The sequence below is a fragment of the Anastrepha obliqua genome, chromosome 5 (genome assembly GCF_027943255.1).
Source record: "Anastrepha obliqua isolate idAnaObli1 chromosome 5, idAnaObli1_1.0, whole genome shotgun sequence".
Classification (NCBI taxonomy): Eukaryota; Metazoa; Arthropoda; class Insecta; order Diptera; family Tephritidae; genus Anastrepha; species Anastrepha obliqua.
The window spans coordinates 28395869-28421617 of record NC_072896.1 but is presented as its reverse complement, the minus strand read 5'-3'; the positions used below and the strand labels follow the sequence as shown (position 1 = coordinate 28421617).

Here is a 25749-nt window from a genome sequence, read left to right as displayed (position 1 = left end):
TCCTTTGCTCTTTCGCACCGAATTTATTTTGCTGGGGTGAAAGATCGTGTGCTTTTTGGAACTTGTAAGCGTTGACCTTGAGCTCATTTTCCAATATGCGTCGAATGCTGTCTTGCGATATTTTCAGTTCTTTGGCCATTTTTCTTCCACTTCGACGTGGATTTCGTTTAAGTCGAGCCTTCACTTTCCGAACCTTTTCTGGCGTTGTTGCGGCTTTTTTTGGTCCACCTCCATAACGTTTTGCAATTCTACCAGTATCATTGTAACGTTTGATAGTGCGATACACAAACATTTTATTCACTTTGAGGTGACTGAGCTCACGAACAATGGCTGGTTGTAATTTTCCAGGCAAATACAATCACGCTACTACGTTTGAATTCCATCCCAGAAAAAAAAATTCAACAGAACTGAGACGCAAATGCTTTTGATGGCTTATAAACAATATATTGAACTGTCATTAGAACAATTTTGGCGTTGATGCATGAGCTGTTTTACAGATACAAGCAGTGTAAAGTTGGTAACGCTTCATATGGTTCACCCGTATTCGTATCGTATTTTAACGAAGTCTTTACACTCAAAACCAAATCGAACAATTTTGCAATTACTTTTTTAGAGTCCATTACACGAGTGCTCCCAGCAAATAGAAAAAAATTTTATAAAATTAAATTTTGCTGCGAACATACCAATTCTACTACATAATATATATTTTGATGAAAACAAATTCTAACTATTCATTTTCTTCACTCTAGGGCAAGGGCTTCCTAAACGAGCCACTCAAATTCGACGTTGTCGACACATTAGAGTACAATGTGACCGGCCTGCAACCCGACACAAAATACTCCATTCAAGTTGCCGCGCTGACGCGCAAAGGTGATGGTGATCGCAGCGTGGCGGTAAATGTGAAAACTCCAGGTGGTGTGCCGATACGACCCACAGTAAGCCTAAAAATAATGGAACGTGATCCCATTGTTTCCATCGAACTCGAATGGGAACGTCCGGCGCAGACATATGGCGAATTGCGTGGCTATCGATTGCGATGGGGCGTTAAAGATCAACCATTGAAAGAGGAAATACTACCGGGTCCGCAGATTACCAAACGACGTTTCAATGACTTGGAGCGTGGTGTGGAATATGAATTCCGTGTTGCAGGTAGCAATCACATTGGCATCGGTCAAGAGACAGTGAAAATCTTCCAAACCCCCGAGGGCACACCTGGCGGACCACCCGCAAATATAACAGTGCGCTTCCAGACGCCGGATGTGGTGTGTGTCACGTGGGATCCACCCACGCGTGAGCACCGCAATGGCATTATTACACGTTACGATGTACAATTCCACAAAAAAATCGATCATGGTTTGGGTTCAGAACGAAATATGACGGTACGCAAGGCGGTGTTCACAAATCTGGAGGAGAACACTGAGTATATCTTTCGCGTGCGCGCTTACACTAAACAAGGTGCCGGACCATTCAGTGAAAAGATATTTGTCGAAACCGAACGTGATATGGGACGTGCACCAATGTCAGTGCAAGCGGTCGCCACCTCAGAGCAAACGGCAGAAATATGGTGGGAACCAGTGCCATCACGTGGAAAGCTGATGGGATACAAGATTTTCTATACAATGACGGCGGTGGAAGATTTGGATGAATGGCAAACGAAAACTGTTGGTCTTACGGAGTCAGCGGATCTGGTAAATCTCGAAAAGTTTGCGCAATATGCAGTGGCGATAGCGGCGCGTTTCAAGAACGGACTTGGACGCCTGAGTGAGAAAGTTACAGTCAAGATAAAGCCTGAGGATGTGCCATTAAATTTGCGCGCTCACGATGTCAGCACACATTCGATGACACTCAGTTGGTCACCTCCCATACGTCTCAATCCGATCAATTACAAAATCTCGTTCGATGCGATGAAAGTGTTCGTGGACTCACAAGGCTTTACGCAAACACAAATCGTACAGAAACGCGATATTATACTGAAGCACTATGTGAAATCGCATACAATCAATGAACTGAGTCCCTTCACCACCTATAATGTGAATGTGAGCGCTATACCATCGGACTACTCTTATCGCCCGCCTACTAAGATCACTGTTACAACACAAATGGCGGCGCCTCAGCCAATGGTGAAGCCCGACTTCTACGGTGTAGTGAATGGTGAAGAAATACTGGTCATTCTGCCACAAGCCTCCGAAGAATATGGTCCAATTTCCCATTACTACCTTGTTGTGGTGCCCGAGGATAAGTCAAACTTGCACAAAAACCCCGATCAGTTTCTAACTGAAGACTTGCTGCCGGGACGCAATAAGCCTGAACGACCGAACTCGCCCTATATCGCCGCCAAGTTTCCACAACGTTCCATTCCCTTCACTTTCCACCTCGGCTCTGGCGACGATTATCATAATTTCACCAATCGCAAGCTTGAGCGTGATAAGCGTTATCGCATTTTTGTGCGCGCCGTTGTCGATACACCCCAAAAGCATCTTTATACATCCAGTCCCTTTTCTGAGTTCCTGTCTTTGGATATGCGTGAAGCGCCACCGGGCGAGCGACCACACCGACCCGACCCGAATTGGCCCTCCGAACCAGAGGTTTCTGTCAACCGCAACAAGGACGAACAAGGCATGTGGTGGGTGGCTCTGCCAGTTGTTGCCGCACTCATTTTCACCATATTCATCACCTGGTGCATTGTGCGACGTCGTCGTCAACCTTGCAAAACGCCTGATCAAGCTGCCGTCACACGTCCACTGATGGCAGCCGACCTTGGCGCCGGCCCCACGCCTAGCGATCCCGTCGATATGCGTCGCTTGAACTTCCAAACACCGGGCATGATATCCCATCCGCCCATTCCCATTTCCGAATTTGCCAATCATATCGAGCGCCTCAAAGCGAATGACAATCAGAAATTTTCGCAAGAGTATGAGAGCATTGAACCGGGACAACAATTTACATGGGACAACTCCAATTATGACTATAACAAATCAAAGAATAGATACGCAAATGTAACTGCCTACGATCACTCGCGCGTACAATTGCCATTGATAGACGGCATCATCGGTTCGGACTACATCAATGCCAACTACTGCGATGGATATCGGAAACACAATGCTTATGTGGCAACTCAGGGACCGCTACAAGAAACCTTTAGTGATTTTTGGCGCATGTGTTGGGAACTAAAAACGACCACTATCGTCATGATGACACGCCTGGAGGAGCGCACACGCATCAAATGCGATCAGTATTGGCCGGTGCGCGGCACTGAGACCTACGGCCAAATGTTTGTCACCATCACAGAGACGCAAGAGCTGGCGACCTATAGCATACGCACCTTCCAGATTTGCCGACAAGGTTTCAATGAACGCCGCGAGATCAAACAACTACAATTCACCGCCTGGCCAGATCATGGCGTACCCGAACATCCAGCACCATTCCTACAATTTTTGCGTCGCTGTCGAGCACTCACCCCACCAGACTCCGGTCCAGTCGTAGTGCATTGCTCGGCTGGTGTTGGACGCACGGGTTGCTACATTGTTATTGATTCGATGTTGGAGCGCATGAAGCATGAGAAAATTATTGACATATACGGGCATGTAACTTGTTTGCGTGCTCAACGCAACTACATGGTGCAGACCGAGGACCAGTACATTTTTATACACGATGCCATCTTGGAGGCCATTATTTGCGGACAAACGGAAGTGCCAGCACGCAACTTACACACCCACCTACAGAAATTGTTGGTAACCGAACCGGGCGAGAATATCACAGGCATGGAAATGGAATTCAAAAAGCTTTCGAATGTCAAGGTGGACTCGTCGAAATTCGTCACCGCCAATTTGCCATGCAACAAGAACAAGAATCGTTTGGTACACATACTACCATACGAATCGAGTCGCGTCTATTTAACACCCATACACGGCATCGAGGGTAGTGATTATATCAATGCCAGCTTCATTGATGGCTATCGCTATCGGTCAGCTTATATTGCTGCTCAGGGCCCAGTGCAGGATACGGCTGAGGATTTCTGGCGTATGCTGTGGGAACACAATTCAACAATTGTAGTTATGCTGACTAAGCTCAAAGAGATGGGCAGAGTAAGTTGAATGAAATGAAGTGAAGCGAAGAGTAGGAAAAGAAAATGAGGAAAAGTAGAGATTTGAAAATTATTTATTTCACTTTCACAAATCTTCTTCGAAGTGTAATTAAATTTTATTTCTTTAGGAAAAATGTTACCAGTACTGGCCACACGAGCGCTCTGTACGCTATCAGTATTACGTGGTGGACCCGATCGCTGAATACAATATGCCACAATATAAACTGCGCGAGTTCAAGGTGAGTTGATTAATAGAAGTAACATTTTAAAACTGATTCGAAAGTGTTTAACTGAAAATCTCATTTGAAAGCTGGAACCTCCATGCATTTATTTAGACATTTATTTATAGGAGTATTTTTGATAAACTTAAAAAACAAGCGATTCTTAGTCTTAGTGAAAACTGAGCTCGAACAATGGCTAAGAACGATAGCATTTATTTTTTTCCAAAAAAATCTCAAAATTTGTATTATTTGTCATTATTTACTATTTATGCATTCCTTCAGGTCACCGATGCACGGGACGGCTCTTCGCGCACCGTACGCCAATTCCAATTTATCGACTGGCCCGAACAAGGTGTACCCAAGTCTGGAGAAGGCTTTATTGATTTCATTGGCCAAGTGCATAAGACAAAAGAACAATTCGGCCAAGATGGACCGATTACGGTGCATTGCAGTGCAGGCGTGGGTCGCACTGGCGTCTTTATAACACTGAGTATTGTGCTGGAGCGTATGCAGTATGAAGGAGTACTGGATGTATTCCAAACAGTGCGCATACTACGCGCCCAACGACCAGCCATGGTGCAAACGGAGGTAAGGGGATGAATGATAAAAAATATAGTACAAAAACAAGTGTGATAAATTTAATTAAATCAAAATAATATACCTAAAGCTGAAAAGCGAAATAGATGAATAAGAAAAAATAAAATTAAATTAAAGAAACTAAATTAAAACAAACTGATATAAAATAAATGTAAATAAATTAAAATAAAATACAGTAAAATTAAGTAAAATAAATTTTAAAAATTTTAACAACATAAAACAAAATGAAATCCAAAAAATAAAATAACTAAATACAATAAAATTCATGAAAGCAAAATTATTTAAAATAAATTAAAATGAAAAAGGAAAAGTTGAATGATTCCAAAATAAATTCCAATTAAACTAAACCAAAATATAAAAAATAAATTTATTAAAATAACCAAATAAAATTAAGAAAAAATACTAAAAATAAAATTCAATTAAAAGAAAAAAATAAAAAACAAGCAAAAAAATTAAATGAAATAAAGTAAATTAAAACTAAATAAAGTAAAATAAAATAATGTAAAAAAACTGCAGTAAAATTAAAAGAAATAAATTTAATTAAACAAATAAAAATAAAAAGTAAAATAATGTAAAATAAAATAAGAAAAACTGAAATGATTATTTAATTTAATTTAAAAAAATAATAATGAAATTAAAGTAAATTAAAATGGGATAAATTAAATTAAAACAAAATAAAATACAGTAAAATTGAAAAACGATAAATTCAAAAAATAAAGTTATTTTAAACAAGATAATTAAGTTAAATAAAAAATAAAAGAACAAATGTTTAAAAAATTAAATTAAACAAAAATAAATAAGAAGTAAAATAAAACAAGACAAAATATAATGAAATCAAAAAAATAAAAAAAATGAATTTTTTAATTTAATAAAAAATAATAAAAATAAAATAAAATTAAATATAGTCAAATTAAAAAACGAAACAAATTAAGTAAAGTAAAATAAATAAAAAAAAATAAAATAATGTCAAATAAATTTTTATTTATTTTTATTTATTGAAAAGAGTAATAATTATAAATAATTATTCCACTTAAAGGTAAGAAAAGAAAGGAACAAGCAAATAAATTAAAATAGGATAAAGAAAATACATCAAAATTAGTAAAAAAATATAATTAAATAAATTAAAATAAAGTAAGTTAAAAATAATAAAATAAATAATATGAAATAAGATAAAATGAAGTGATATAAAATGAAATAAAAAATTAAAGGGGGAAAAAATTAAAAAAAATAAGACAACATAAAACAAATTTAAATTAAATAAAAAGAATGTAAAATAAAATACACCGTAAAATCAAAAAAAAACAAACTTAAAAAATTGGTTTATCTAATTTGATAAAAATATAACAAAGAAAGTAAAATAAAATGAGAAAATTTGAATTAAATGGAAATATAGTAATATTAAGAAAATAAATAAAAATAAGACAAGAAAAAATGAAACAGAACCAAAAAATATTAATAAAATAAAATGAAATAAATTAAAAAATACAGTAAAATTAAAAAAAAAAATAATACAATATAAAATTAAATTAAATAAAAAATAAATTGAATTTAATTCAATTTAATAAAAAATAACAGGAAAAAGAAATTAAAATAAAATAAATTAACTAAAAATAAGTGGTCGCCGTAGCCGAATGGGTTGGTGCGTGACTACCATTCGGGAGTTCGTAGATTCGAATATCCGTGCATGAAACAGCAAAATGATAGAAAACGTTTTTTTCCCTCGGCAGGCAGTGGCAAGCCTCAAAGTGTATTTCTGCCATGAAAAAGCTCCTCATAAAAACCATTTGCCGTTCGAAGTCAGTAGGTCCCTCCATTTGTGGAAAAACATCAAGACGCACGCCACAAATAGGAGGAGAACCTCGGCTAAACATCTAACAGAAGTGTACGCGCTAATTATTTATTTATTTATTTTAATTAAAATAAAATATAAAAGCCGAAATAGAAGAGCTAAAAAATAATACAAAATAATGTAAAATAAAGTAAAATAAAATACAATAAAATTTAGTAAAATTTAATTAAATTTAATTAGTAAAATCAATAAAAAATAGTATAAAATGTAACAAGGCAAAATAAATTAAATAACAATAACAAGAAAGAAAATGAAATAAAATAAAATACAGAAAAATTCAGTAAATAAATAAAATAAAACAGTGGGAAAATACAATACAAATTTAACTTAATAAACAAAAACAAACAATAATAGAAAATAATAGAAATAAAATAAAAATTACATTTAGTTTAATGAAAATAACAATAAAAAAGTAGGAAAAAAGGTGAATTGAATTAAATTGTAATAAAATACACTAAAATCAAACAAAGGCGGTATATCTAGAATAAAAGCCATGAAATCTGAACTAATTCAGAATGAAATAGAATGAAAAAAAAAATTTATTATTAGGTGCGCAACTAAGTTCCCGCTGTTTGTCAATAGATGCCGCCAGCAGTGTGTGCTACTCGATTCTAACATTGCCTAAACGTCATAAACCAAGCTTAGACATATGGTAAACAAACAGCTTCGACACATTACAGCTTTTGTTTTGATATCACATACTTTTGGTTTTGTGAAAATGTCGAGAGCTACAAAAAATGTATGGAGATGCTGCTTTAAGTGAAACAACGTGCCGAGATTGGTTCCGTCGCTTCAAAGGCGGTGATTTTAATGTTGACGACCGTCCGCGTGAAGGAAGGCCAAAAACCTTCGAAGACGCTGAATTGGGGGCATTGCTCAACGAGGATCTGTGTCAAACGCAAGAACAGCTTGCGTCAGTATTAGGACTTACCCGCCAAGTCGCCAATCCATTTCCAAGCCATTGCATGCTTTGGAAATAATTCAGAAACAGGGGACTAGGGTTCCTTATGAGTAAAAACCAAGTGATGTTGAACGTCGTTGTTCCGCCTGTGAACAACTGCTCCAGCGGCAAAAAAGGAAGGGGTTTCTTCATTGCATCGTTACGGGTAATGAAAAATGGATTCATTACAGCAATCCAAAGAAAAGAAAATCATGGGGACTGCCCGGTCATGCTTCTACGTCGTCGCCTCGGCCGAATATTCACGCTGCGAAGGTTATGCTATGTATTTGATGGGACCAAGTTGGTGTTATTTATTATGAACTGTTAAACCAAGCGAAACTATCACTGGGGATCGGTATCGACTTCAATTGATGCAATTGAGCCGAGCACTGCACGAGAAGCGGCCGCAAACCGCGGAGAGGCATGAAAAAGTGATTCTACAGCATGACAACGCTCAGCCTCACGTTGCCAAACCCGTTAAAACCTACCTGGAAACACTGAAATGGGAAATCCGACCCCACCCGCCATATTCTGCAGATATTGCGCCGTCCGATTATCACCTATCCCGATCGATGGCACATGGTCTAGCTGACCAGCAGTTCCATTCATATGAAGACATCAAGAAATGGCTTGATCCGTGCATAGCCTCAAAAGATGAACAGTTTTACCGCGACGGTATACGAGATCTACCAGAAAGATGGGAAAAAGTAATAGGACTATGAATAAGTTCGTGCGGTTTTTTTTCGAAATTTGAAACTTTATTGACGTAAAATGGTTACAAATTTGATATTCAAAGTATTGTCCATCGCTTACTACTACTTTTTCCCATCTTTCTGGCAATTCACGGATTCCCTTTGTGAAAAATTCGGTCGGTTTTGCCGCAATCCACGAATCGATCCATTTTTTGACTTCATCGTAATTACGGAAGTGCTGGTCAGCCAGGCCATGTTGCATCGATCGGAAGAGATAGTAATCGGATGGCGCAAGGTCTGGACTATACGGCGGGTGGGGTAGGACATCCCATTTGAGCGTTTCTAAGTATGTTTTGACCACTTGTGCAACATGTGGCCGAGCATTGTCATGTTGCAAAATAACTTTGTCGTGTCTATCGGCGTATTGCGGCCGTTTTTCTCGCAGTGCTCGGCTCAAACGCATCAATTGTCGTCGGTAGACATCCCCCGTAATCGTTTCATTCGGTTTCAGTAGCTCATAATACACAACACCCAGCTGGTCCCACCAGATACACAGCATAACCTTCAGGCCATGAATATTCTGCGCCGACGTCGATGTTGAAGCATGGCCAGGGTATCCATACGTTGCCCGACGTTTTGGATTGTCGTAATGGACCGACTTTTCATCGCCAGTCACAATTCGATGCAAAAAACCCTTTCTTTTGTGCCGTTGAAGCAGTTGTTCGCATGCCATAAAACGGCGTTCAACGTCTCTTGGCTTCAATTCATACGGCACCCAATGGCCTACCTTTCGGATCATTCCCATGGCTTTTAAACGTTTGGAAATGGTTGATTGATCAACTCCCAAAGTTTTTGCAACCTCTTCTTGCGTTTGAGCCGGATCTTGATCGAGCAATTCCTCCAATTCGGTATCCATGAACTTTGGCGGCGCACCCTCGCGTTCTTCGTCTTCCAAGCCAAAATCACCACTTTTAAAGCGTGCAAACCACTTCTGGCACGTTCGCTCAGCTAGAGCATGCTCACCATAAACTTCCACCAAGATACGATGACTTTCGGCTGCTTTTTTCTTCATATTAAAATAATGAAGAAGAATTCCCCGCAAAAACACATTATTTGGCACGAAATTCGACATTTTCAAGTGTGGTAAAAATATTGTTGTTTACGCTTCAAATAAAAAACTTATACTGACGTTTGTGCCTTACGACAGTAGCTCTCCAATGAATGTTTGGAAATGTGGATCGATGGAATAATAATCAAGTTACGCCATCTCTTGTAAAACCGCACGAACTTATTCATAGTCCTATTAGTAGCCAGCGTTGGGCAATACATACTTTCAGTGTTTCACTTATAACCATTTTTTAGTTGCGCACCTAATAACTTAAAATAACACTTTCAATTAACTTCGCATTTAAAATAAGGACACAAGAAAAAAAGTTTTGAATAAAAAACTGAAAAAATGTCACTCAAAACTAAAATGAAAATTGAAAACGAAGTAAGCTTTAAAAAAAAAACTTATTATAATATCGAATTAAATTTCACTTAAATATACCATTAAAATCGATTATTTAGTAAAGTGCTAAAAATGCAAATGTGCGCAAAAATATTCTAAATTCTCTATGAAATTTTTATTCTAAATATACCTAACTCTCCCATTTTCCATTCCAGGACCAATATCACTTCTGCTACCGCGCCGCTTTGGAGTATCTCGGCTCCTTCGACAACTACACCAATTAATTTGCACGCCACCTTTTATCCAGTTTACCTATTGAACCAATGCGCCGCAAAGTGTATCATCAAATGACAAAAACAAAAAAACATAAATCAAAAACCTGCAAACGAAAGTCAATTTTAGTTTAAATTAAAATGCTGCTGGATTCATCCAAAGCCTAGTGTGAAAGGATAATTTTTATTTGCCATAGCGCCTAAAAAGCTGTTACGCATAATGTCTTATGCATTTTGATAAGCAACTGAGCACACTTGAAAATGAAGTATGAGCACGCTGAATTTCCCCCAATTAAACCTGTACGCAAATTAAGTTCAACTACAACAAAAATGGAATATCAAACTTTCTAGCCAGCAGACAACACAGAACAAAACGTATCTCTATTGTATTCATTAGTTAAATGATAAGTTAAATTGCTTAGTTTTTAAGCACAAAGTGAATTAAAGAGAAAGAACAAAAAATTGTTGAAATACACAAGTAGACACATACACATGCATGTAGGCTTACATACATATATTTTAGGCACCTAAGGACCTGAGGGTATACTTAGTTTTAAGTTGTTTATTTGTTTAATGGTAATTGGTAATTATGCTAAGTTAAGTAAACGAAAAATTTTTAAAGGAAAAGCAGTTACGTACAGTTATATAGAAACAAATATGTTCGACGACAACCGCCAGCTAATTTGTAAGGTTGAACTGTGACCAGTAGCGTTGGGCTATGCAACAGATTCACTTTTTGTCTTTTAAGTTATTTGTGAACGAAAAAGACTGTTATGCATTAAATTGATTAACTAATCAGTAATATTTACTAAATAATGAATTCAATGCATGTTTGCTGTACTAATTAATAGAAATCTTGAAGAAATTACGATTATAACTATACTAAAATGATTAACTTAATTACTAATTAATTGATAAAAAATTATTTCAATTTCGAGAACTCACTGACAATTTCGTGTGCAAACCAAAAATGAGTTGTAAAAGCGAAAGTATAGCAAAAGAAACTTGAGAAATTTAAATGAAAAAAATTATGAAAATTATATAAAAAAAAGTATGTACGTTGACTATTAAGTATAGAATGGTAAAAAGTGCATAAGGAAATTTTGTTAAAAAGGAAGTAATGCTATTCATATGTCTCATTCATAATGTTAGAATATTAATTTTTTGCACATATTTTTGTTTTTAGATGGAAGCCATGCACTTTTTATGGCATAACACATTTTTTGAAAATTTATTTTTCTTCAAAATTTCAACCATTCTTCTGAGCTCTCAGTTTTTCGAAGTTCCTCCGAGTACCATAATTTCATTGCTCATTAAGTAGGTTTTTGTTTTTTTTTTGAGAATTGAAAATTGAGTTATGCTCTTCATACGGTAAGAGTATAAGTAGTATAAAAATTTGTTTTGTAAATTAACTTTTTTCTTCAACCGAAAACGATAATTAATGAAATGTGTGTGTTTTTTTTCTTTTTTTTTTTGCAAGTTGAAGTATACACTTTTGTAATAGGAGTATAAGTAGTATAAAAAATTTGTTGTAAATCAATTTTTTTTCTTTTCAAAGTTCCAACCGTTCTTCTGAGTTTTTCTGAGTTCCATAATTTCATTGCTCATTGAGTAGGTTTTTTTTTTTTGAGAATTGAAAATTGAGTCATGCCCTTTATATAGTACGAGTATAAGTAGTATACAAAATTTTTTTGTAAATTATTGCTTTTCTTCAAAGCTCCAACCGAAAAAAAAAATTAATGATATTTTTTTTTATTTTTTTATATTTTTATTTATTAATTTTTTTTTTTTGGAAATGAGGTATGCACTTTTTGTAATACGAGTATAACAAATTTTTTTGTAAATTATAAAATTTTTGGTAAATTATTAGATTTTTGGTAAATAAGTAAATTTTTGGTTAATTATTAAGAATTCCACTGAAAAACCTTGAATTTCACTAATGGCGTTTTTCTTCCAAAATCAAATGTTTCTTTTTTTAATAGGATTACATTGAATTGGTTAAGTTTATTTTTACTTAAATAACAATTTTTCGCCCATGCATTAAAAAAAATTTTTTTATAATGAAAATCAAACTTTTTTTAACTTGGATGACAATTTCTGTGCTTATTTTTACTGCAATAATTTACCAATAATAATTTTTCGCCCCACAAACGTTTTTTTTTTGTAAAAAAAATCAAACATTTTTTTTGTTTTTTTTTTCAATTATTTGATAAAATAATGAATGAATTAAAAAAAACTTTATTTGTAATAAAAATACAATATTTGTTTTTAACTTGCGTACCAATTTTTGTGCTTATTTTTACTTAAGGGGGAACACCACTGTGAACGCGTCAAAATTAAGTGATTTTCATGAATTTTTTTTTGTAAGTAGGGATGATTATTTGAAGATCGGACAAATTATAATTTATTTAACATATATTCATCTATACTGACACAAATTGTTATCAAAAAAATATTAAAAATTACAATGGTTATTAATATTAATGCAATGAAAAACGAATGCACCCTGGTGGCCACGATACAGCGGTGAAAAATCATCTGAAAGCAAACAACCAAAAAAATTCTTAATCTATACATCAATGGCTATCGTTGTGGCGTTTTTTTTTTTTGTTTTTTTTTTTTTTTTTTTTGAGAAAATTGTGCAGGTTTGAAAAATGAGTTTGTGTTTTTACCCTTGTTTTGTTTTCGAAAGGCTTGAAAAAATATTAATTTTTGGCATTTTTGAACACGGCTATGTACGACTGTAGCCAATGCATGTACAAAAATTAAAAAAAAAATTTAAATCGGTTCATAAGTCTTCGAGAAATCGAGGCCACCGTGTCGTTTTGAGGAAAACGCGTTTTAAGTTTTTATTGGCCGTTGTAACTCACTACCTGCACTTATTGTATTGGGTATAACTTCGTCAATTTTCAAGATTTTAAGTTAAAATTTTGTTTACATATTTTTGAATATATCTACTTCAAGAAAATGCAAAAAAAAAAACAAAAATCGTTTTTTTTTTTTTTAAATCACAGTGGTGTTCCCCCTTAAATAATTTGCCAATAATACCTTTTCGCCAATTTTTTTTTTTCAATTAAAAATTAAAAAAAAATCGTAAACAAAGTTTTTTAACTTGGATGACAATTGTTTGCCTTAATTTTACTCACATAATTTACCAATAATAATTTTCCCCCTTTTTTTGTTCAATTTTTTAATAGAATAATTTGTACTTATAAAGCATTAGATTTTTTTTTTTTGTGCAACGAAAGTCAAAAAATTGTTTAACTTCAAAGCATTAAAAGAAAAATTTTTTTTAACCCAATCAAAAAGTTTTTTTTAACTGTATAGCAATTTTTTTGCTTGTTTTTACTCAAATAATTTTTGCCCTATTTATTGTTCAATTATTTAATAGAATATTTTGTAGTTACAACAAAACATTAAAAAAAAAAATTTTATTGCAACGAAAATAAAAAAATTTACAATTTTTGTGCTTATTTTTACTCAAATAATTAAAAAAAATTCTTTACCCCATTTTTTTGTTAAATATTTTAATAGAACAGTTTGTAGTTGCAATGCAGTAGAAACATTTTTTTTCTGTAATGAAAAAATGTAACTTCAATTACAATTTTTAGTCAAATTTTCACTCAAATAAATTTTGCCCTATTTTTTTGTTAATTTTTTTTTTTTTTTGTAACAAAAATCAAAGAGTCTTTTAACTTCAATGACAATTTTTGAGCTTATTTACTCAAATAATATTCGCCCCTTTTTGTTTTTTTTTTGTTCAAATATTTAATAGAATTGTTTAACTGCAAAAGCACTAAAAAAAATTCTTTTTGTTTGTAACGAAATACAAACTTACATTATTTAAAAAGACAAGAACTTCATTTCGTAGCAAATAACCTTATTTAACCACCCTTTGAATCTCATAAGAAAGTCAAGAATTAATTTAAAGAAAAAAAAACGTTATTTTTAATTGAAAATAAATGGGGCTTAATGTTTAAAAGAAAAAAATTTAACAAGACATTTTAGAAAATTAATGTTGGTTGAAACTTCATAAATTAAAAAATGCATTTCGAAAATTGAAGTTTCAAATTTAGGTTAGCATGTAGAAATAATCTAAACGATAATTATTTTCTTTTTTTTTCAAGCTATAAAAAAATCAGAAACCAGAGGACACAATAAAGTAAGGCCCCTTGCAAGTCTTAAGGAAACTAATAACTAAAAAGTTAGCAGGGCAAAAAATATTATATTTCCAGTCTGGCTAATGCATAATGGAACATGCGGCGTGCTAATTAGATGTAATTTTTTCTTTTAATTACTAACTTCAATGAAAATAATTAAATTAGTTATTTTTAACGCACTTAATACAAAAGAAGCGTAGGAAGTAAATATTTTATCAAATATATATAAAAATAACTGCATTTTTATCCAACGTTTTCCCCCAAAAAATATAAGTTTAATCCAACTTTTTTTTCTAAAAAGTACTCAATAATCTTACACGACTATCAGCGTCTCTGAAAAACAATGTCGAAGAAATTTACTCATCCTCTATTCCATCAACAGTCACTCCACAGTCTCATAGTTCATAAATAAAATCAAAAACGAACAACAACGACCAGGCAGCTCTTCCGCTACAATCACCACAAACAACAATTTGTAAGGACTTGAAATGAAACCGATAAGATTTTATAAAAATAGTAAAAACAGAAAAAAATAAATAAAGCAAAGGCAAAGTAATTAGAATATTTGAAAAAAGTGCATAAACAAACAATAGTGAATATTGAGTGAAGTATAGCAGGAAAAATAGTATTAGGATTTTTATTCTTTTTGTTTTTATTTTTATTTGTTAATTTTTTAGGTTAAGTTAATTTTTTTATTAATTAATAATTTAAGTTATATTAAGTTTTTATGTAAATAATTGTAAATTGTGTTTTAAATGCCACAAATTACTGTTTATATGTATGTGTATCTGCATGTTTTTTTTTAACATTGAAGTGTGCTTAAATAATTATTTTTAATATATATTTTTTTTAATATTTAATTATTTTAAAAGGCAGCAATATTTGAAATAAAAGTTTTATTTTTTTAATATTATTTAATAAATGAATAAATTACTTTAATTAATAAATGAATAAAAAATATTAAAAGTGATGAAATTAAGCAAAATTTATTTTGCTTTGCTTTTTTTTTTAAGAATTACATAAAAAATATTTATATGACTTTCTTGTATTTGTAAATCGTGTCTTTGCTATATGAAATAAAAATGAAAAATTTAAGGTTAGACAAAAAATTATTTATAGTAATTTTGCTTGCTGAAAGTCAACAAAAATTCTGCGCAGCTTTTTTATATTTTTTGAGTGATTTTTCAAAAATCAAAATCAAAAATTTTAAGTTAAACAAAAAATTATTTATATTAATTTTGCTTGCTGATCGTCAACAAAAATTCTGTGCAGCTTAACTTTTATATTTTCAGTACTTTTTCAAAAATAGAAAAAATTGTTGACTAATTTTTTTTTATTTTCCTCTGTAAAAAATTTTATTTCATTAAAAAAAACCGTAATTCTTTATTACCTTTGGACATTATTAAAACAAAAAAAGGTTAACGCCGCCTTCATTGCCCGTTTGTATTATAAATAAATAAACTAAAAAAAAATGCGTCTAATTTTTTAAAATTATAATTAAATTCGACAATTCTATAGTCATTTACATAAAAAGTTGCCTTTAAATATGGTTTAGATTATACGATATTTTCTGTTTTTTTTATTATTGTAATAAGTAATGTTCAATTGGTGTAAGTGCTATTTTCTTAGCCGTAAACGATGTGAAAAATAATCTCTTTAACTTGCCCCCTTTGTTATTGTTTTGAGCCTTCCTTAAGCTTTTTCTTTTCTCAAACACTGCCTTAATAAATTTAAGTTAAATTTTATAAGCTTAAGTTTTTTTTTTTTAAGTTACTCGATGTATATTATGCTGTAAAAAATGTACATTTTCTACTTATAACTTTTCAAATAAAATGAGTGAAATTCAGTAAAACAAAAATTTTCGCCACGTTTTTTGATTTTTTTTTTCTCATATTTTTTGAACAGCAACATTTCGTTTTTGCGTAATTTAAAGTTTTGCACATATTTCTTCCTCTCTTTTTTGGATATTTATTTCCTTCTTTATTTTTTACTATTTTTTACTATTTTTTTCAATTCTTTTTATATTTTTTTTTTATCTTTTTTAATTTTATTTTTTATTTATTTTTTTAATTTAATTTTATTTTATTTTATTTTTTTTTTTTTGTTTTTTAATTTTATATCGAGCACAGTTCTTTAAATTGCATAATATTTTTATTAATTATTTACTATGGGAGCAGCCTGTAGGAGTGTGTGTCGTATTGCTTTTGTAAGGAGAGAATAACTGCTTTCGATTCACCAACCACCAAACGCGTAGTGAATAAACATTAAAATTTCCCTTAATTCCAAAGTTGCATATGGCTGGACAGAACTACACTAATTTCGTTTTCACAAACTCTTATGCAATTCCATCGCTTTTCAAAGCATGCCGTCTGACTAGGAAAAATCATAATAAAAAAATATATCCCTACATGTAAAAATGTCAAAGGATAGCATGTCGCTTGTACCAAAGATGATAGATTACCAGGTTTGGCCTTCAGCTATGGTAAAAAACGAAATTCAGCGAGTAACTTCACTTGCCACGTCACCGGGTACTTGACAGCAGAATTCCACTCCTTTCAACACGTATTCACACAATCGTCCAATCAGCCGTTGTTCAGATGGCAACGACGCAACATGAGGGTGGACTGTGTTATTTTTTTTTTTTTCGTACATCGTCAACACAATCCCAGTTTTTTCGTAAACAAATCGCTGTAATGTACGGTTACTTCAGCCATTCAACTGATTATTTCAAATTCGCTGGGCGTACGCTCCTTTGGCAACTCCTTCAGAGCGAACCTGATGTAAATGTAAATATAAGTGCATTGCATAGCTAAAAACTGTACTGTACCAGAAACATTTTTTAACAAGCCCATTATCCGCCTCACAGAATTTAACAGCCGAATTACATAGGTCACTTTTAATTAACAGAAATTTCAGAAATTTGGTAATAATTTTCAATATTTATATTATTGCAATTATGTTGCAACAAATGCCTCAGAATTATATGCCATATCTTTTGGCTGAGAACAATCCCCCATATGCACCTTCTTCTGCTTAGAAAAAACTCTCCAATCAATTCCGAAAAGAAAGATGAAAGTGGAATTGGATTTTACCTACTCTACATAGATAGAAAAGACGATAATCTTGCCAAAATGGCTTTTGAACGGAGTCCACAAGACAGTCGACTCAGAGGTCGCAAAAGCAAATCAGACAAATACCTGCTAACGGAATTTGTTGGAGAACATTTGATTTTTCGCCCTATGTGCCGAACACACAGAGACATCTGGAGTCTGGAGTGTCCCCCAGAAATTCTCTTTTGATGCTTCATTCGCGGTCACACGGCCAAAATTGCTTTCGGCAACATTCGTTCCTTTTGACGATTACTTTTTTATTGTCGTCTGATTCGGATAGATTCTACAAGCCGGAAACATGTAAAGCAGAGAACGTTTGTCAAAATCGTCCAGCATTTCCCAAGCAGCGTTCTGATGTTTGTCATTAATGTCATTGATTTCTTCCATTTGACTAGAAACCAACACAGAACTCAGAACTTTCTCCCACAAAAGAAGAACACGAATAAAGCAACTGTTAAAAGTTCTTTTGCAGCCAACTTTAAGTTCGACAATGCGAATAAGAAGGGAAAAGCGTGTGGCCAGTACGGGAGAGAAAACCCTCTCTCTCTTCCTCGTCCGTATCCCTCCGACGAACAAAATGTTTACCTGTTTAAATAAGACTATGTTCCGACTGGCACTATGATGTTTTTTTAATAGGTTTTGAGCAGGTCATCTACATGTATAATTTACTAAGGAATAAAAAAAATTTTATTGAAATTGATTAGTAATATTAAGTAATATTAAAACTTTTTTTTAATTCATATTTTATATCAAATTTATTATTTTTTAATATTAATTTTTTAAATATATTTTTAACGCAGAGTGGTATATATCTTGAAGACTGTTTTTTTTTTTTTGTATATAACAACAACCGTTATTATTATTTCTTCTTCAAAATTTTTTCATAATAGGACTATGAATAAGTTCGTGCGGTTTTTTTCGAAATTTGAAACTTTATTGACGTAAAATGGTTACAAATTTAATATTCAAAGTATTGTCCATCGCTTACTACTACTTTTTCCCATCTTTCTGGCAATTCACGGATTCCCTTTGTGAAAAATTCGGTCAGTTTTGCCGCAATCCACGAATCGATCCATTTTTTGACTTCATCGTAATTACGGAAGTGCTGGTCAGCCAGGCCATGTTGCATCGATCGGAAGAGATAGTAATCGGATGGCGCAAGGTCTGGACTATACGGCGGGTGGGGTAGGACATCCCATTTGAGCGTTTCTAAGTATGTTTTGACCACTTGTGCAACATGTGGCCGAGCATTGTCATGTTGCAAAATAACTTTGTCGTGTCTATCGGCGTATTGCGGCCGTTTTTCTCGCAGTGCTCGGCTCAAACGCATCAATTGTCGTCGGTAGACATCCCCCGTAATCGTTTCATTCGGTTTCAGTAGCTCATAATACACAACACCCAGCTGGTCCCACCAGATACACAGCATAACCTTCAGGCCATGAATATTCTGCGCCGACGTCGATGTTGAAGCATGGCCAGGGTATCCATACGTTGCCCGACGTTTTGGATTGTCGTAATGGACCCACTTTTCATCGCCAGTCACAATTCGATGCAAAAAACCCTTTCTTTTGTGCCGTTGAAGCAGTTGTTCGCATGCCATAAAACGGCGTTCAACGTCTCTTGGCTTCAATTCATACGGCACCCAATGGCCTACCTTTCGGATCATTCCCATGGCTTTTAAACGTTTGGAAATGGTTGATTGATCAACTCCCAAAGTTTTTGCAACCTCTTCTTGCGTTTGAGCCGGATCTTGATCGAGCAATTCCTCCAATTCGGTATCCATGAACTTTGGCGGCGCACCCTCGCGTTCTTCGTCTTCCAAGCCAAAATCACCACTTTTAAAGCGTGCAAACCACTTCTGGCACGTTCGCTCAGCTAGAGCATGCTCACCATAAACTTCCACCAAGATACGATGACTTTCGGCTGCTTTTTTCTTCATATTAAAATAATGAAGAAGAATTCCCCGCAAAAACACATTATTTGGCACGAAATTCGACATTTTCAAGTGTGGTAAAAATATTGTTGTTTACGCTTCAAATAAAAAACTTATACTGACGTTTGTGCCTTACGACAGTAGCTCTCCAATGAATGTTTGGAAATGTGGATCGATGGAATAATAATCAAGTTACGCCATCTGTTGTAAAACCGCACGAACTTATTCATAGTCCTATTACAAAATTTATTATATTTTTAAATTTCTTTTATAAATTTCTTTTTAGCGCAGAGTGGTATTTATCTTGAAGATTGTTTTTTTTTTTGTTTTATACGACAACCGTTATTATTATTTTTTCTCCAAAATTTTTTTATATAATTAAATTTTATTATTTTTCATATTAACTTTTTAAATTTATTTTTAGCGCAGAGTGGTATTTATCTTGAAGATTGATTTTTTTTTATTTTTTTTTATACAACAACAACCGTTATTAATATTTTTTCCCAAAATTTTTTCATATACAATTTATTATTTTTTTAAATTCATTTTTAGCGCAGAGTGGTATTTACCTTGAAGATTGTTTTTTGTAACAACAACCGTTATTATTATTTTTTCTCCAAAACTTTTTCATACAAAATTAATTATTTTTTAATATTAATAAATTTTAATAAATATTATTTTAAATTTATTTTTAGCGCAGAGTGGTATTTATCTTGAAGATTGATTTTTTTTTAATTTTTTTTTATATAACAACAACCGTTATTATTATTTTTTCTTCAATGTTTTTTCATATAAAATTTATTATTTTTTAATATTAATTTTTTAAATTTATTTTTAGCGCAGAGTGGTATTTATCTTGAAGATTGATTTTTTTTTATTTTTTTTTATACAACAACAACCGTTATTAATATTTTTTCTTCAAAACTTGTTCATTTAAAATTTGTTATTTTTTTTTAATTTATTTTTTAAATTTATTTTTACCGCAGAGTGCTGTTTATCTTGAAGATTGTTTTTTGTTTTATATGACAACAACCGTTATTACTATTTTTTCTCCAAAACTTTTTCATATAAAATTTATTGTTTTTTAATATTAATTTTTTAAATTTATTTTTAGCGCAGAGTGGTATTTATCTTGAAGATTGTTTTTTTTTTTTGTTTTTTTTTATAACAACAACCGTTAAAATTTTTTTTCTTCAAAATTTTTTCATATAAAATTTATTGTTTTTTAATATTAATTTTTAAATTTATTTTTAGCGCAGAGTGGTATTTTGAAGATTGTTTTTAACAGTTAATTTAATTTTAACCAATATTGTGTATAACAACAACGGTTATTTTTTTCAAATTTTTGGCAAAATATAAAAAGCATGAAATTAAACAGAAATTCCGAAAAAGAAATGTATGAAAAAAATTATTATTTATATTTGAAGGTAGTAAAATAAATGTATGTATAGCTGTTTTTTTATTTTAAGCGTTCATATAATAGCATTGTTGTTTCGAATTGATTGAAGAGTGATTGTGAAAGTGAAGGTGTAGATTAGTGTAGTGTCTAGAAAATTAGAAGGAAACTAAAAATAAAATTTGAAGTGAAAATGTATTAAAAATATATATATTGAATTAAATTAAGTTAAAAATGTAATAATGTAAAAATTACTAAAATATTAAGTGGTGAAAAAAGCAGAAAAAGGCAGAGAATTCAACAAAGAGAAAGAGAGATATTCAACAAAGCAGAATTGGGAGATTGAAACTGTAGTCGCAGTGATAGGAATTCTGAATATAAATACATGTATGCATACATGCATACCTGCGTTTAAGAGCAATTGACCATTAAGGGCAAATGACTTTGCACCGTTGCATTTGCAAATGTACATTTAACTGTTGTGTTGCCATAGAAATTTGCAAATGCCGCTTTGCGAGTTTACTTGCACTTAGCTGTAAACTGTCCCTTAATATAATATATGTATGTATGCCATGAACGTTCAATTTAAATAAAAATGCTTTGGCTTTATAACATTTTAAGGCTTATAAAAATTTATGTAGTAAATGTAAAAAAGCACTTGACGTGTAAATATAATTTAAATAGGTCATAGAAGAATAAAAACACTAAATAAAATATGTGGGAGAGTCATAAAAACATTACAGCGATGAAATTGCATAATTTTCTTTTATTGTAATAGTTTAAAAGAGTTAAGGAAATTTGAAAGTAGTCACGCCAATGGCGGCAGAAACTGTTAGCGCACGAACAAAATATAAAATTGTATTCATAAGTGCATACACACATACATATATAGTATATCAAATAAATACATGCATACATGCACACATATATCAACAGCAAAAGTCTAAGTCTGAGCGTTGAAATACTAGAACGTAAGTTAAGTATAAAATAGAGTATTTAAGCTACCACGATGTGCGTGCAGATGTTCATATGTGGGTATATATGATGTAGTTAAACAAAAAATAAAATTAAAAAAATAAAATAAATAAAAATTAAGTAATAAATAATTATTAAATAATTAAGTAATTTATAAGTAAAAATATGAAGTAAGATATAAAAGATGAAATATAAAATAGAAATTAAATGAGTTATAAGCAGACTATGTAATGTAAGTTAATTAGAAATACTATAATAAATAATTAAAATTAAAAAATGTATTCAATAGTCCAGTTTAAGTGCAATAATGCTTTAGTATTTAGTAATTAAAATATAATTTATAGTGCATAAGTATATAAATACATAAAATAAATAAATTTAGTATTATAAGTAAGTATGTTAAAGCAGCCATTTTAAGATGTAAGCTCATGTATAAAAAAAATATAGCACAAAAAATATAATAAAAATTTGTAACATTTAAAGCCATTTTATCGTAAATAATAAATATATTCACATAGAGATCATATTAGAAGCGTTGTAAAGTATCGATAAAATAGAACACAAAAGAAAATATATAAATAAAGAATCATAACATTGTAAGGCATTGGTGTAGATATCTATTTCACTCGAACTTCTTGCTGAGTTAAAATAATTAAATATTAGTTTAAAGTAGAGACAAAATTGTATGCATCTTCTGCTTAAGTTCAAAGCATTTGTTTGCACTAAAACATTTTTTTAACCTTAATTTCGTTTCACAAAAACAATATTTACGCGTCTCATACTATGTATTATGTATTTGATCACTTTATTCCTTTATGAAATATAAGATCTCTGATTATTGGTTGATTCATATTGAAAATTACAACCCTGCATTTTTTTGATTACCGCTGTTGTGCAGCATTTGTTAATTTCTCCGTTGGTTGAATATTTTCTATTAGATCAATTATAAAATTTTTTTTTTATTATAAAATCGCCTAAGGCTATGAATTGATCAGATCAGCAAATTTTGGCAATTGCCTTGCTTTCATTAAAAACATCTGTTTGCACTAAAAAACCATTTTTTTAACCTTAATTCTCACAAATTTTCGCAAAGAAAAATTGTATGCGTCTCTTACTATTGATTCATATTGAAAATTAGACCCCTACAGTTATTTTGTTTAGCACTGTCGTACACCATTTATTACTTTATCCGCCTGCTGAAATTTTTTTATTAGATCGAATAAAGACCTCCTGACAATTAAAAATATGTTTTTTTTCTAATTTAAAAATCCGCTAATACTACGAAATTGATGGACTAATCAAATTTTGACAATCGCCTTGCCTTGATTGCCTCTGTACACGAGGAGAATTTGAAGATTTTGCATAAGCCGTCTTCGATTCCTCATGCTTTAGTGAGTGGCGAATTGATGAAGCAACTGATATAAACTGGTATAAATAAACATACTTTGGCAGCACTGGTAAAGAGTGTTAGTAATACTGCCTTCAGACGCGCCTAATCGAGTTGCTTGCATTTCTTTTTGTTTTTTAAGCCACAGTCTGCAGAGAAGAACGAAAACACCAAACTCGTTGCCCGAGCTCGGTGCCTCTTTCCCTTCCCCGTTCACCTCTCTACCAAAAGTTACGAGCTGTCACAACAAAAGTTGCAGTATCTGAACACAGTCTAATGAGGCTTGCCTAATATCAGAAAAAGGAGTTGACAGCATTGAATTTAGTGAGTTATACCAGTTTTATGAAGTATCCACAAGTGGCGATTCTCGCTTGATAACTTAACTTGCCAATCTTTGTTCAGGCGGCTGTAATCTGCATTTCTGGTAAACTTTTTAGTTGGTAATTTTCTGGTCAATTTGAGTAATATCGAAAAATGTGCTTCAAAATTTTCGTGCATCACCTTGCAAATACTCGGCCGCATACGATTCATAAAATTAGTCAAGTATTGCGATTTTTAGAGCTATACAAAAGCCATGAAGTTCTACGGAATATGCAAAATTCGAGGGAATGATTTAAAAATTAATGCCCATGAATCAATTTCTTCTGCTGACATGGGAATGTCTATGGTTGATGTGAGGAAGAAAATATCTTCGAGAATTTTAATTTCTTTTCCAGATGACGGCATATTGAAAATAAAATCGGCTATCAAATTGCGTGCAGCGAACATCACAGCTGAATGATTTTGACAAGCAGTAGGTGTGATCAACGTAATAGTAATATTTTGAACATGTCATCATCATTAATTCCTTTTGTCCCGAATAGAACATAGGGTCTCCCCTATAACCGAGGCGTAAATTTTTCCATCACTTTGACTTTTTTGGCATTTATATGACTTTTTTTTTAATATGATTTTTGTCTATATGCCCATATGTCTAAAATCGACACCGGTACCATAAAACCACTCATACATATATTTTATTTTAATTTTCTTAACCAGATCGATATACATATGTACATATAACCATGAACGATTTCTTTCCAAAACTGATGCTCCATAACCTTTTATATGCATATATTTTTCTGAACTCCATCTATATACCTACCTACATATGAAAAAGTAATCTTATTTCCGAAAACGATTATATAGTCTCTACAATATATGGCATATTGTCCACACTTTTTATAACCCTTAATTAAAATTTAGATTTGTAATAACTTGAAAAACTCATGTTAAGTATTATTATAATTATAGTTTATGATAACGAATGATAAAGTGTAATAAAATGTGTTAAGCTAGATTTTTGAAGGTGAAATATAAGAGAAGGAAATAAATAAAAAATACAAATAAATATTAAATGAACTTGTTTTTATTCTTTTTAATATTCAAAGCAAGCTTTCCAATAAAATTTGTTATCTAAAATTTAGTTGAGAAGTTTTTCGAAGCGCCGCATAAACTGCATTATTACCTAAAGCAATTCTCTCTAGTTCGGTTGCCGTAGCCGAATGGGTTGATGCGTGACTACTCGTTTCCACGATCGTTACCGAAGTTACCCGGATTTATATCCGGTCAAGGATTGTCAATCTAGCAGCATTCCCCGTATGTTTATGGTGCTACAACAACAACAACTACAACATGCGTGACCACTATTCAGCAGTGCGCATGTTTGAAACACCAAATGATAGAAAAAGCGCGATTTTTTATTTGAAATTTTCACTTTTTATGAAAATATTACTTTATCGCGATTTTTTAGCCCAATTTTCACTATTTTTGAAAATAATGTTTTATCGATTCAGCGCGCGTTTTTTTAATACAATTTTTATCTTTTTTTGAAAATATTATTTTATCGCAATTTTTTAGCACAAATTTTCACTATTTTTTTAAATAATGATTTATCGAAGGCTAAAGGTTAATTTAACTCTTTTAAAAACTACAAAAGTTCTATCCAACCTCATTGTTGTTTGACTGGGGTTTTTCGGTTTCATTTAATTCTTTTCTCACTATCGATCCGTTGACAGTTCGTCCCGCACTTTTTTTTTTTTTTTTGCACGGTATTACAAACGTTTAGAAGAATATTTGTATTAATAAAATTTTAATAAAATTCGTAGTATTATGGAATAAAAATAGCTTTACATCAAATCTTGAATTAATAAAGAGTGTTAATGAGAGAATATTGTTACTTCCCTGTGGTTGTATGTAAGTAAAATAAGCCTCTGTAATAGCGCATTTTTTCAAGCCTATGCAAAAATTAAGCATTTTTAAGGTTAAATATTGCTATTAATTCTTAATGGTAACTTATCAAAAGTACTATAAATCAAAAAGTTGATATAGTGACTACATTTGTGTGTTATAATTTTAAATTCGATCCACGCACTTAGACATTACAAGCAAATTTATCGTGATAACAATGAAAAGCCAACCCAATTTTTTCTAGACTTATCGGCCTTACCGAATTGTGTCGTCTATTTGTTTCATGCAATAACGAAAGATCGGTTAAAAGATTACAACAGAAAGTTACTTAATTTGCAATTGCTGCGTGAGCACAGAGTGTAAGCTCATGTACATTAAACAATTATCGAAAACGATACATCCCGTAAAACTAATCGATTTTTCTCAAAACAATGGAGCTTTTGGCATTCCTAAT

At 32.1% G+C, this 25749-nt stretch overlaps 1 protein-coding gene across 2 annotated transcripts in view; it reads left to right on the top strand.

Annotated features, from left to right (window-relative positions):
• The window catches only part of LOC129246943 (tyrosine-protein phosphatase Lar), a 263927-nt gene extending 253221 nt beyond the window's left edge, over positions 1–10706 (top strand). For both annotated transcript variants that reach the window (XM_054885703.1, XM_054885702.1), the window contains 4 exons: positions 750–4085; positions 4213–4323; positions 4588–4893; positions 10049–10706. In XM_054885703.1, the coding sequence (XP_054741678.1) occupies positions 750–4085; positions 4213–4323; positions 4588–4893; positions 10049–10117 (3822 nt within the window). In that variant the 3' untranslated portion in view covers positions 10118–10706. The remainder of the gene's footprint in view (positions 1–749; positions 4086–4212; positions 4324–4587; positions 4894–10048) is intronic.
• Positions 10707–25749: the final 15043 nt, after the last annotated feature.